Genomic DNA, 14,768 nt, shown 5'->3' on the forward strand with positions numbered 1-14,768 from the left:
TTAGGAAGCATTTCTTTACAGAACGGGTTGTTGGGCATTGGAATGGGCTGCCCAGGGAGGTGGTGGAGTCCCCATCCCTGGAGGGGTTTAAGAGTTTGGCTGACATAGCGCTGAGGGATATGGTGTAGTTGGGAACTGTCAGTTTTGGGTTAATGGTTGGACTGGAAGGTCCTTTCCAACCTAGACAATTCTGTGATTCTGTGAGTTCCTGGGAGCCATTAAGCCCAGGGTCTTCCACAAAAGAGCAGAAATTACGATTCAAGACAGGGAAGTAAGCACAGTAGGATTTACTTTTACAGCCCAGCATGCTTGTTATTTGCATGGTGATACCTGGATGAAGCGAAGGGATCCATACCACTAGCATATGGAGCACAGGCAAAGATTGCTTCTGTGAGCAGTTTGACATTTATTTGGCTGCTGTCTGCTCAAAATGTTTGTGACAGCAGCAAGTCAGAGATGCCACAAAGAGGACAAATTCTTTGAAGTCCACTTGGGAATCACCATTTGCATCCAGGTTCTTGAACACTCTATCAATAGCATCCTTGTCCTTCCCCGACTGCAAAAGAAAGGGAGCAGGTTGAGGTGAGAGGCGGCACAAACCCTAACGCTGCAGCATCACTACCCACACCCGAACAAGGGCCTTGGTGGGGCTCTGGGCCCTCGTCAAGGAGTGAAGGGGGTCATCCAGGGAGCATGAGGCTGACACCAGCTTGAACATATTGTACTTCTCTGTGGGGGATCGTGCTTGAGTTGCCTGGGAGGTGGGGACATGATGGAGGTGTAACGGCTCTTGCATGTAGCCCTGTCATAGGCCTGCCCAGAATATCTAGTTATCACGTTTTCTTCTCATGAGACTTATTTTTTCGTTGTCTTTGCTTGTTCTGTGCATTATGTCTTTGGGTATAAAGCCATGAGTTTCTTCACACCATGATTGCCAGAGACAACTGTTCAGTGCCCAGCATGGGATGTGGGACTGTGTGGGACTGCTGTACCTCCGACTGCCCATCTCGGTGGGAGCCGCACATCTCCTCCTCCAGCTGCCTGAAAAGCACATCGTTCCTGCAGGAACTCATGGCACCACTGGCCTCAGGCCCAGGCTGGGGGTTCTGGGTGGCAGCAGGACCAAGCGCAAGTCCCAGCATCCTCATGGCATGTGCACAGTCCCACATCTTTCCACGCTCTGCACAGCATCAGCGAGCACATCACCTCCTCTGAAAGCACATGCTCCTGGGTTTATTATACCTAAGTGCTGCAGTCATGCATCGGCATGGAGAGGCATGTTTTCTATGTTTAAAACAACATTTATCATGATTAATGCTGTGTAATGGAAACCCCTGAAGACAGTACCCAGCTGAATTATATGCCATGTGTTCCCCTGGAGAGGCTCAGCTGGAGCTCAGGCGGTTTGAAGTTTTGCAAAATGATGCTTTCCTGGGGCAAATGTCAAATATAAGCTTCATTAAACACTGCTACCCCAGCAAAGATGCAAACAGCCTCAGAAGTGCTTTGAGTGCTCCCTCTGGCCTTGGTGCCCTGCACAAGCTGCTCACAGAAGCTGGCACCTGGGAAGGTACCTCCTCAAGTAAGCATGATGCTAAGCTTGAGTTACAGCAGTGAAAAATATCAGAGAAATCTTTTTCTGTCTAAGTTGTCATAATTGTGATGGACTGACTGAACCAGTACATCTCGAGGCTGATGTTAAGCAAGGCACCATCAAGTAAAAATAGATTTGTTTTTTTAATTTTTTTACCGAAATATATATTAAAAAAAAAAAAAAAAAAAAAAAAAGGTTTTTTTTCTGAAGTAGCTTACAGGACGGATTTTTGGCTTGAATCCTGCCACTGATTATCTCGTGATTTTAGAAAACGCAGTTTTAAAAATCAACAGGAGATGTCAGTAGAGACCTACCTAATATAAGAAACAACCATGCGAATTTTGAAGCTAACCAAAAAATAAATCTGATATTATACTAGACAGAAATTATATAAACTTTTGGAAAATGTCCACGATTTTAAAATAATTACTATTATTATTTAATTCAATTATTACTTAATTGAAAACTGAAGGCACTTCTTGATCATGATCTAATTAAGTAAATTTCTCATTCTGTAATGTCGTGTTTCACTTTAAATATATGCACCTTTAAAAATCACTAAAAATTGAACCAGTTCCCTAGATTTGTCTGATGAATGTGTCTGGAAGGTGTTATTCCTTTTCACTTTGCAAATTACAATCAGTTTTAATTTTATGAGTGAATTTTAAAAATTATTTAGTGAAATATATAAAGTAGTTTTAGCCTCTGAATTACTTCTGAAATGCACACGTAGGAATTATTTTTGGAAACTCTTTATAACCAAGTCAAATACTTCAGTTCTGTGGCATGAATTTATTTCTACCACTAATTATCCTTCTGGAAAATTCCATTTTTTCCAGCAGTTTCAGGAAATAAGTAGAACCACTAAGAGCAGCTGCTGGGGAACTGGAAAAAGTGGTGCCTGGCCAGTAAACGTAGCCAGGAATGACTTTTGAGCATCTTTCCATTTGGTAGCTGTCTAGTGCAGCGGCTCCCTACCTTTATTTAGAACAAATGTCAAGTTTCTGGGGGATTTCCATGCCCTCTTAGAATTGTGGTTTTGTTGTTGGTTTTGTTTTTCTTTATGTGGAAGTGCTATAGGTAGCATACAGCTCCATGATCAGGAATAGGATGCTTCCTGTGATGCTGTTGGGTCATACCACTGATCTGGTTTAGTTTTTTCAGAGACATTTTCAACTGTCTCTCCCCCGAGCCATCCAGGTTCTTATTCTGAATATTGCATCTGTGTTTCATTTGTGAGTCATAAATTCATCAGGCATGGATTTCGTACAGTGATTTCATATAGCTTGCATGGAAAAATACTAAATTGTATCAAGTACCCTGGCTTCAGTGCCCTGAAACAGTTGTTAAAAAATTGAATTATGCTGGATACAAAACGTGGTAGCCACATTTGGAACATCTGATTCTAGGCTTTTGCAACTAATAACTGTACAGATAGATAAACATTACTCCTGTGTGGAAAGAACAAGCCCTTTAGAAGTGTTTTCTGCATTTTAGTGAAGGGAAGCAAATAAAAACCAATTGAAAGCGAAAAGCACTTTGTCTCCCAGGCAGCTAAAGCTTTTACTATAATATATTAAGCATTTTGAATACCCACTAAGAGATATTTTTATATATATATATATATATATATATATATAAACCTATTTAAGTGCACCTGATGACATACAAATCTATGTTGTAAAATACTTTTTCAGGTCTTTACTATTAAAGACATAGGCAAACCAGTTTGCTCTGAGTTCATCTGCTGTTCTTGTTTATGCATCATTTTGATGAGCACACTGAGCATATAGTATAAATACCTGGAGAAAGTAAGTGTATAAATATTTAGAGAGATTCCCCATCTGCAGTCAAGATATTCAGCTGCCAACAGCGTAACTACCTTCACAGCAGTTGTGACACAATGTGAGGTAGTAAATCCAGGGAATTCTGAAGATGAAACTCAATTTCAAAGCCATTGTTCTGATAACTCAAGTGATGAATTCAGTCAACAGGGAATGGCCCTGAATATTAGAATCAGTTTTACACAGGATGTGCAAATACTTTTTAAACCACATTTTTTCTACCAACCATTGTATATACTAAAACCTGTGTCTGCAGGCAGCCCTTGCACCTGCTACATGGAAATGATATCATGCTGTTGTCTTACCGACAGGAAGTTTGGGAGCTCTTTTTGCAGGAGGTTCTTTAGTTCTGCCTTGGTGAGGGTTTGCCTGTTGCCGTCAGCCTTTGCATACTTGTCAAAGACAGCAATGGTCATTCCCATCGCAGTTTCCAGCTGAGACATGGTTGCTGCTGGAGTCCGGCTTTCTTCTGAACAGGAACGGCCTCAGGGCTCTCTCGGAGGATGCAGACTGGTCTTACTCTGGGTTTTTTTATGCAACTGTCCCATCCAATCCGTGGTCGCACACCAAAGGGACAGTAATCCCTTAGCAAACATCCGTATCTGAGCCCTGCTTGGTGCACACACCTCTGTGCTCACAGCTATTCAAAACTCAAGCTTTATCACCCTGGTGTGGCTGGTACAACCAGTTGCTCACTAGCAGAAACAAGCCTCTCCTTCAAGATACACAGTGTGACTAACAAATTAAAATCAGATTTTGATACTGGCTGTTTGCTCAAGAATCAGATTTGTTCCCCCAGATATCCTCATCTGAGCAGAGGGTTGATAGCCCAGCAGCGTATTTGCTAGCCTGCTCAGGAGGAAGAGGAACATGTCACTTCACTACCATAGTTAGGGGCTCTGCAAGGTGCTGCCTGTGCTGAGCCAAGAGCAGACATAGACTGCCCTCTCTGCCATGCAGAGGACCTTGTTGCAGACCAGATGGCTCACTAGCACACACTGGGGGTGGGATTCACTGGATCAAAAGTAGAGGTCTGCCACAGAGACAGCTAACTTGGTCCCCTGGGCTTGCACTCCATCCATAGTGGATGTCTGAAACAGGTCTGATGAACCAGCATCTCTCCAGGGCCGGTGAAGGGAGCCTCGCAGAGCTGCTCCACAGAGAACTTGCTCAGATGGGGATATCTGAAGGAATAAATCTGATACTTGAGCAAACAGCCAGTACCAAAAGCCATCTTGATCTGAAGTGAAATAACTTGTTATTGACACTATGCAGCATCAAACCTTGCAAAAAAAGTAACTGTATTGAAAACAAAAGGTCACTTTGAAGTCCTGTGGTCCTCTGGCTTCTGATGAACCTGTGGTTTCCTTGAAATCTGTGGTGCCCCATCATTGAAATGCCAAACACACCGGACCGACATCTGCACAAAACAGAGCTGTTTGAGGATCTGGGCTGGGAGCTGAGTGGTACATGGACAACATTATCTCAGGTGTTGGAAGCTGATCAGCTACAGCTACACTGAGTTTTGAACAAGTTAAAATTTCTGGCCAAGCAGAAGGGTAACTTGGCCTCTGTCAAACTCCAGGTGGCTGTGCTAGAACAGCAAGAGCTCATTTAAGGTGAGTTACATCTACGCTAGATGCAGAGTGGACACACTGAGCAAATTATTTGCAGGAACCCAGCAAAACTAAGGCATCATCCATGAATCATGCTGATGAACCCCCGGGTACAGTGTTCTCCGTAGAAGATCCTGAGTATGGATTCCCAAAATTAAACCTGAGTTTGGATGTCTTTGGACATAACTCTGCATGCTTGAAGATAAGTTTCCACTCATGTTATGCTATAGACAAGTTATCAAAAAATGGTTTTTAATTGAGAAAAATTTTTCACCAGGCAAAATCTGTCCTGTAAGAGCTACAACATCTCAGAACAAGACTGCACATCACAAATACATGGAAATCCAGCACCTTTCTGAAACAAAACCCCCATGATTTTCTGTCTTACATTTTCCAACAAGGGATTTTGCATTTCCCAGAAAATCACAGCACCATCTCAGGCTGTATGCTTTATTCAAACAGTTCATGAGAACTATTTGTTCCTGTGAATTCAACTTCATAACATACTTGCAACTGATTTGCATTAAGTGGATAAGGGTTTTAAGGTAAATGTGATGTTTTTACATGGAAGTGCACGTTGAAACTTGTGGGGTTCCTTCAGAAGAAGGAAGAAGAGAGCAAACAACTGGCCCTTGTTAAGAATGAACATTCATCTGGTATTTGCATACACACACAATGGCAGTCGCTGGTGGGTCAAGTGCCAGGATCTTTTCTTTGTCCTTTTCTGACATGTATCTGTAACATGAATATTAAACATGGCCATTAAAGAAAAAACGAGTCCTCCCTCCAAAGAAAAACATAACAAGAGAAAACATCAACTTCACGTATTCTCATGACTTTGAATCATGAACATGGGTGTTAATTATGAAAAAAGAAGGGCAAAAATCACCCTGAAGAGGCAGAGGGGGGAGATCATCAGCTTCAGTCAACAGGATACGTCAGTATGTTCAAACCTTTGCCATATAACCTGGCAGAAAAGGTGTCCTCGTTCTTGACACATTTTCCTCTGCAGGGGAGACACAGTTTTTGAGAAGACAGCTCCAAAACTGCTAAAATGCAAAATAAACCACAGGGCTTGAACTTCTACAAACTGTTGCTTGGCTTTTTTTTTTTTATTAAATGTATCATATTTGTATTCATGCATGTGCACACACATCAGTACTGCTCAGAGTTTTCAGTTCACACTTTTTGCATTGTTTAAATATTTTCTCATAATTTGTCTTCCATTAAAAATAGCAGTTCTGTGCACAAGGCACAGACTATTGCAACTGTTTTCAAAAACAAAACAGAGTACAAAGAGAAGGCACATACAGGAGATCAAGTGGTGTTTTGATGCCAACCCATCTGTCCGGCTTCCCAGTGAGATAACCCATTTTCTGTGTGCTTGTTTAAATATTATACTATTATTTTAATGTAAACAATATCCATTATTTGCTTCTTTCAGGTTTCTTTCTTTGAAGAATGATATAGGCAACAGCTTGAATGAGTATTTACTGAGGGTTTGTACAGAATTAGGTTTTGCTGTTCCTCAGACCAAAAGTTTAAATTATTTATGTGATACAAATGTGGACAGTCACACAAATAATTTTCAAAAAACACTCAGATATACTCAAATCCTGTGGCACCTGGCCAGATGTTCAGGCTTATATGAGATTTGTGTGACCTTGTGCTGATTTTCTCTTACAGAATAAATTTTATTCTATGCTCTTTGCAACAGAGTCTGTTTTGGAAAAGTCTGGATAAATATGTTTATCTGCTCTAGTTTAAAGAACCATTTGTGTCAGAGCCAGTTGAATAGCTGAAATGGGATAGCTGAAATGTTCAACTTCTAGTAGAGTTTATCATCCCATAAAGCTTATTCCAAAAGGTGCAGGAAGTTACAGTAGAAGGATGTGGTGGTGCAATTCTTACCCCTCCCTGCCCCTCCTTGTTGTGCTGCTTGGTGCTAGGTGTGATTCCATCCACATACCACATCCCTGCCCCCCCCCAGCTATACACCAATCTGTGGAGGTAATAACTGATAATGTCAATGAGCCTGGCTCCTGCCCCTCTCTGATTGCTCGGAAAAGGTTATAATGGCCCATCATCTCCTGATGGCCTGGCACACCTCGGCCTGGGATGTGGTCAGATGGAACAATAACAGGGTTGCATGTTCATCAAATTCTTGTGCAACTGCCGGAAGGCACCAGATAGTATTTGGCAAAAGTCAGTTATCTTGGACCCTATAAACTGCGACCACCAGAGAGGCCCTTTGAGCTCTCCTGGATCACAGCGGCCTGTGACCAGCATCTCCCCTGAGCTGGGACGCCTCTCAGGTACCAAAACCCTTAAGGTGCCGTCTGCTCCAGACGGAAGGCCAGGGTGAAGTCCCCCCGCTCGAGTCTCAATTATCGCCCGTTGAGGAATGCCAAGGCATTGGGAGTATTTGCTCTAAACTCGAGAGGGAAATTTTCTTTGAGCTAGCTTCTTTCTATTTCACCTGTTTATTGGTGTGTATGTGGGTACATACCCTTGCCTTTGTGCCTGTGTGTGTTTGTCCCTCTTGTGTTCATTTTACTGAATCCAAATACCTTTGTTTCTGTATGTATATGTCTCTTTTGTGTATGTGCATGTATACATATGTATAAGTTAAGGTACTGATAAGTAAATTAGAGTGAATCTTGTAATTTTAGAATCTGTGAATAAGTTGCTTTTCTTTCTGAATTATTTTGTATTGATAAATTGCTGTAGTTATTAATAAATTTAGATTTCTTACTAAATCATTACCGTGTCAATACTTTCATCCGCGACAAAGGACTTTTTGATGATTTCCACAAATCTGTTATGTATCTGAACGGAAAAAGCACAGGAGGAAGAAAACACAACCTGAAATTATTAATTCTCTGTTTTTCTTAAGTTGTAGCTTGGCAGCAGTACAAAAAGTACTTAATTTTTCTGTTAGCAAGAGGACAACATCTGAACCGAAACAAGCATTGCATGTTCCATACTGAGACAAAATTATCAAAAACCTCAAATTTTCCAGTGTCTTCGGTTGTTCGTGGAATTTAGAGTATCAACACACTCCATTTACTAAAGAGTAATGTTTTCCTTTGCACTGTTTCTGAAATCTTGCTCTAAGTCTGGGTAACAGTTTTTAATGGTCATTTAATTTCCACAGTGCATGGTAAATTTATTTATGTCTAGTGATTAAATGATGCAATTACTACATTATTTTGCAAAACACAGTTGGAGAGATTAGACTAAACAGGCACTATCGAGGCACAGACAGAGGAGGATTTGGTACAAGCACAGTGTGATGTTTGGTGACGTTGTATAGGTTCTGTAAATTATATACATATAGGTTTCAATTATTTTATTTACTTCACAAAATATCCTTAAAATATATTTCACAAATGCGATTAATAAGCTCACGTACTGTTCAAGTGAAGTTTAAAGGCAGATAAAATGGGGAAGACAAAGGTCAACTGACTGTGTGACTTCCTGAATTAAGAGTTGGGTAATAATACTGTCACCTGGCAAAGCTGTACCATGAGAAACATACTTTCATCACTGTATATTGACTCTACTCAAACACATTTATTAGTGCACTACACATAGCTATATTAGACTGTAAAATCAATGCATATATTACAGCCAATAAATCAATATTTACAGTGTAAATACTTCTGTCTAGTTTTCAATCTTGATTTAGTGATTTCCTGGATGCTAATATTTACAGCGTTTTTTATACTCAAGTTTTAAGGTTCATGATGCTAAGGCTTCCAAGACTAAATTTTTGTTTGTTATAATGGCAGAAAGAGAGGTCACACCCTAAGGTAGCTGAATATTGTCCACCCAAGTGCTTTAGTCATGATTTCCAAATACCACAATTTTTCAGTCAGTCTCACACAGGCAGCCCAATTGTCATTTGATCTTCCTTAATGCTTATAAAATCCCATGCTGAGCTGTGGTCATCATCGTAAAAAGTAGTTCTATGGCATGGTCAGAAAGCATAGGAAAAAAAAGACAAAAATAACACAAAGAAAAAGAGAAAGACAAAAAGAAAAAGGAAAATAAGATAAGGGAAAAAAAAAGAAATGAACTGTGAGAGGATATATTTGTTTTGTAAACTTTAAAACAGACTGAGTGAACATTTTAAAGGAAGTTCCCATTTGTTAAAGAGAGGTAAAGACACACAAGAATAACTGAGTCAATGCCAAGAAAGCTTCCAAAAGACTTTCATATGCAAAGAATATTTCGGCTCTGTTAAGCTCTCATGAACTAAGTTATACTATTTTTCCTTTATTGTACAAAAGCATTTTCTCAGAGGGAAGTAAACCCAAAGAAAAAGTGGCCTCCAGTTGAGTGTCTGTGCAAGCAACACATCAAGAAAAGACTTTTGTGTGCAACATAATTTTTTTTTTTTTGTATTTTAAAATATTAATTTATGCATACATTAAAGAAATGAGAAGGGCTGACCTGCTATCACAGAACTGTGTGTGAAGTGAGGTGCTATGCATATACACTGTCAAGGAGATTTATAAGGCAATTTGGCCAAGTGGAAGTTCCCCGGGCACATACATTTCAGAGAGCTGGCTGCTTTTGGTTTCCAGAAAGTAATCACAGGGTGTAGTGCAACTGATAAGAAGACTTAACGGCTTTTTCAGTGGGCAAACACTGACATCCTTCTGTCATTGTTAACGGGGCAGCAAATGAGCATGCCAGGCTCAGAAATACTGAAAGGTGGGGTGGGAAATAAGAACCAGAGCATGCTTTTGTAACAGATATTTTAACTTCAGGTTTTGCTTACCAGAAAAAGAGAACAAACAGGAACAGAAAAATAAAAAAAGGACCTGCATAGAACTGGAGAGTCTTTGACTTGGACATGAGCATGAACCCAACCATGAACAGACTTTTACTTAAAGCCAGAGGATACTTGAATGTCTTGAGGAAATGTCATTGATATAAATATGGGAGTTGCATAATTTTGGACAAAATTTGTCTTTTAAATGTGCTGAAATCTATCCAGATGGACTGTCTACTGGGTGTATTTCGTAGAGTAGCAATGTGTGATGACTGCTGGTTACGGTGTCTCAGAAATGACCTGTGCCTGTCTGAGGTCCTCATGCTCAGCACTCAGGCCCGCTGCTCACATTACTTTGCCACTGACTTGCAGAAAACAGACTCTACAACTCAGAGAGAGTTATAAAGCAGGTATGTTTACTCTGGTGCCAGAGTGCAAGGGGATTTCTCCACAAAGCTTGCACACCCACCGCACATTTTACCAAAAACTTCTAGAGTGTGGTTATACATATTCATTGGATTACACAATACAAATATCCATATGCGTGAGTAAGGCCGGGTTGGTTCTAGAGGCTGGTGTCAGCAGCTGATGTTCTCTTTGCCCCTGCGCGTTGCCTCCTGGTGGGCATCTCCGGGGCTCTTTGGGAGGAAGGCTCACAGTCTCTCTCACCTGGTACTTTTCCTCAGAGCATGCCCAGATTCTCTTGGCCAATTTCTTGAATAACAAGAGGGTTTTTCAGCTAGTTTATTCATTCTATCTTATCTAAGAGAACCAATGGTACTTCTACCACCCATATATAGCTATCTTTACTCATTACCAAGACCCAACTATTTAGAGCACATCTGTTTCCCAAGGACAAAAACATGATATTTTGCTGAACACTGCAGTTCTTGGTAGATTTTCACAGTAAACTTCTTTGTTTTGATGAACACAGTGGTCCTTGGTAAAATTCCACAGAACAGTCTGGGCAAGCAGGATTCTTAGTAATAATCAAAAATACTATATGTAATACTACAAGTTGCTATAAGTAAGTAAATAAGTTGCTAAGCAGTTTGCTATAAGTAAATAAGTCTCAAAACAAGTAATCATTTCTCTGTATCACTACCACACTGCAGATCTGAAGGTGAGATGAGAAACCAGTTGGTATTCTTTCTACCCAGAGGCAACTGGCTCATTTTTTTCCCTGAAGAGTTTGAATGAAATGGTAGCTACTCTTTCCATTTCCTCTCTTGCTCAGTAGCAGTCCCTGTTTAGATTAGACCTAGAGTTTTTAGGTTAAGCTTAGTCTGTATTTAAAAAGAAATTTAAAAGGACAAATTGTATTTCATATTGTACAGCTGCTAAACTGAGAAATGGAAGTTATTCTACCTGAGCAAACCACATCAGCCCACTGGTATTTTTGGTGTCTGCCACCTTAATACCTGACTTTTTTCTACCATCTTCATTAGAAAAGCTTATCTTTTTTTTCCTTTTTCCAGAATTAAAAGCTATAAAGTAAAAAAAAAAAAAAAAAAAAAAAAAAAAGGGGGGGGGGAAGCAATACCTATTACTTGCTTTCATGTTTTATTTCCACAGCAGTTTCAGAAGCCCCAACTGTGGACTGCAATCCTGTTATGCCCTGCAATGTACAGATAGAGCATTCCTACCTCATGGAGCCAGTCATTCAGTTTAGGACAAGACAAGCACATCAGCAGGTAACAGAACATAGAGCATTTCAGAGCAGATGCACATGACAGGTCAGATTACTTCTTATTATTTTGAACCCTTATATTTTTTAGTTATAGGTCTAACCTCCGTCCCTCTTTAGTCCACTAACAATGCTAAACACTTACTTTCTCTCTGCCTTATCCTTTTTATACTCCTCTGCCTCTGTGGAGTTGAATACTTCCCAAGACAAAGTTATGAAGTAACTTTGGTAAGAGCAATTCTAGCTGTGTAAGATGTTGCTGAGTCCTGCCAACTGGGTCTGCTCTAGAAAAAGGACAAAGAATTAATTGTTGTCACATCTTATTGACCAACAAAATCCACCAGCACCCATCACCAGACCACAGCAACACAGCCAAAGCCTTGTTCCTAGAATGTAGTAGTTCATCAGAATCCTTCCTCCCACCTCAGTATTTCATATTAGGTAGGAAATGAGAACCATTTATGTATTAGCACCTGTATTTTCTCTTGGTCAGAGAAATTGGTTAATGCTCCTTTGATCTGAGTATTCTTTTGTCAGTTGCATTGCAGTTTCTTGTTTATGAAATACAGAGACACGACAGCTTATTAAAAGAAATAATAATTGTAAAACCCCTTTACAGCTGCCCTCATTATAACTACCCACAATAAGCTTGATGGAAAAAATAAATTCTGATCATCTGTCACATCCCATCATCTTATAGATTTACTCTCTAGTTTATTTCTGCTGTTATTTACAGAGGATGTGGCAATATATCTTGATTTGGAGTCTGATGGTGAAGTAGATGCAGCATAAAAAATTGCATTTGAGTTTAAAAGCCCAGTTCTTCAAGGCAGAATAAAACCAACACAGCAATCTCTTTAGGTTAGTGGAAACATGGACCCTGTGGACCCCACGACACACTTCAATTTCCCATCAAGTGGTATTTTTCCTTAAATTTGGGATCTATTTGAAGATCACAGTCTTTAATAGAGAAGCAGGTAAAAACATTTTAGCTCGGGCAGAGTATTGATTTCAACTTTTATTTCCCTAGCAATGCCGAGAACTAGGCAAGAATTGTAATTCAAACAAAACCCTCCCTGTTTGCATAGATCACACTTTCTTTATAGATTTAGCCTGTCTCCAGAGTTGCACCTGCCTAATGGAGGAAAGTTTTTAAACTGAGAGTGTTCTTAAGTAGTTGAGTGAAGAAATCCTTAAGTCTATTTAAGCCTAGGCTGTAGCTGTTGAGTTTTTGAGAACAGTGGCAGTTCTGCAGTGGTTCTTGATGTCAGCAGTGCAGACAAACCACTTCAGATAAAATCAGGTTTCAAACAAATTTTAGTCAGCCATGTAAATGTCATTGCTGTTCTGACAGCACCGTTATCAGGCATGATATTATTAGTCATAGCATCACACACAAACATGTCTAGTTTGCCAATGCGTTGGGTGGGGTACCTCATCATCCTGCCTGCTGTTGAAGATCTTAGATGTAATGGAGCCAGGAATACCTGCTCTGTACTCTTCTTCCTCAGATACTATGAGAAGAAAGAACTCAATCCAGGGCTCAAAAAAACTGTGGTTCAAGTCAGACTGAAAGAATCTGTATCCAGTTGCTAAGACTAGGTGCCTAAGTGCTAGGTAGATTAATTAAGCTGTAACTCCTTGGATCATTGTGCAATGGAGCAGGAAGAGAGAGAGTTCAGGGCCATAGTCTGAAGTTGGCTGTACTAGCTCTCAAAACCAGGGTTGTGAACATGACAGAAACAGAGAGGGAGCCTCATTTTTAGGGACTATGACTAAGCCAAGTACATTGATGAGACATTAAAAGCACAGCAGAACACATACAGGGCTTTAGAAAACATTGTGCTAGTCTCTCTTTTAAATTAACGCATTTTAGTGTGTGCTTAACACAGGACTTTGAACCTCAAATTAAACTGAAATGGAACCATCACTTTGCAGCAGCCTGTTCCAGAGGGAATAACCACCAAAACTGGCTAGAAGTAAAGGCCCAGGATTCTCTTCAAGTTCTGTTATTAGGCAGATGGTTTTCATTATATACTGAACAGTTAAACAGTTAAAACCAAGATGATACTGGACACTAGAATGTGTGCTGAGGTTACTTACAAAGATATTTTTTGTTTTAAAGCTATCAAAATAACCATGAAGAAGAAAAAGCAGAAGTCTGTCTGTCATGGAAAATCCTTATAGGGTTTGTTGTTTCCCAAGTGGTACAGAAGCAGAGATGATATACAAGATGCATAGGTGTCAGACTCCTGTTGACGGAGTAGGACAATCAGTGGGAGCTGTGAAAATGTTCTGCTGGCTCACAGACACTGTCAGCCATAGGTCATGATAAATTGAGTGTAGTCTTCAACTGCCAGATGTTGGAAATTACCATGTTAGCATACAAAATATGACCAGCTGTTAATATGGCAGCATTCTTTGCTGGTAGGAACCACATTTAATCAAAAATGTATTGATAGTATTGTAATGAAAATATGATTTGGACACTATTAAACTGTGACTTGGTGGCAATCTCTTCATTTAGTGGTTTTCCTTTAACAGTTTCCTGAATACTCTACATCTCCTCATTGTGCTTAAATAGAGAAGTAACCAGTAATATATGGAAAGACCAAAATTTACTGTACTCACAGCACTGGTGCATAACTGAGAGCTTCCTTGATGAGAGACCTGGGTGGAAGGTCGTTACTCCTTTTACTGATTATTACTTTCTTGTGCAGGGAACAGAGTTAGAGGGCTTGTGGAAATCCAGTCTCATTTGTTATCCTCAAAGGAATATGGCACATGACAGTGTTTCACCTTGCAGTATAGGAAACAAATCTGTAATAATTATTTTCAGAACAAAGACTATCAAGATTTTAAAGTGACCGAACTTTAAGAAGGAAGGAAGAAAAGAAATTCAATTTATACATAAATGTAATGAGATGTACTATAGCAAATAGTTTCTCTCATACAGGGTATGCTTGCAGTGCAGTGATTACAGTGGATTTCAGACAGCAGTATATTCACTGCAGAAGGGCACTCAGGGCAGGTTACAGAACAGCCCAGGAAAGAGGATTCACACCAAAGAGTGAGCCATTGCTGAGAGGTAACTGGAGAGGTAGCTTTGCAAGCTGTAGTCACTACAGCATAGACAGAGACAGAGCATAAGCCATGCTGTATGGCCTCAAAGATTTTATTACAGAATATTGAGTAACAAGACAGTCACACATTTAGACTATGCAAATTGTTCTCAAGGAAAGCC

General features: G+C 40.0%; 1 protein-coding gene across 1 annotated transcript; it reads right to left on the reverse strand.

The window, feature by feature from the left end:
- Positions 1-406: 406 nt before the first annotated feature.
- Positions 407-3,881, reverse strand: S100P (S100 calcium binding protein P). The gene is made up of 2 exons (XM_074903751.1): positions 3,744-3,881; positions 407-556 (listed from the first exon to the last, which is right to left on the reverse strand). The coding sequence occupies exons 1-2, from the start codon at positions 3,879-3,881 to the stop codon at positions 407-409; spliced, it is 288 nt and encodes a 95-aa protein (XP_074759852.1).
- Between the last annotated feature and the right edge of the window lie 10,887 nt (positions 3,882-14,768).

Source organism: Athene noctua, chromosome 4 (genome assembly GCF_965140245.1).
Source record: "Athene noctua chromosome 4, bAthNoc1.hap1.1, whole genome shotgun sequence".
Classification (NCBI taxonomy): domain Eukaryota; kingdom Metazoa; phylum Chordata; class Aves; order Strigiformes; family Strigidae; genus Athene; species Athene noctua.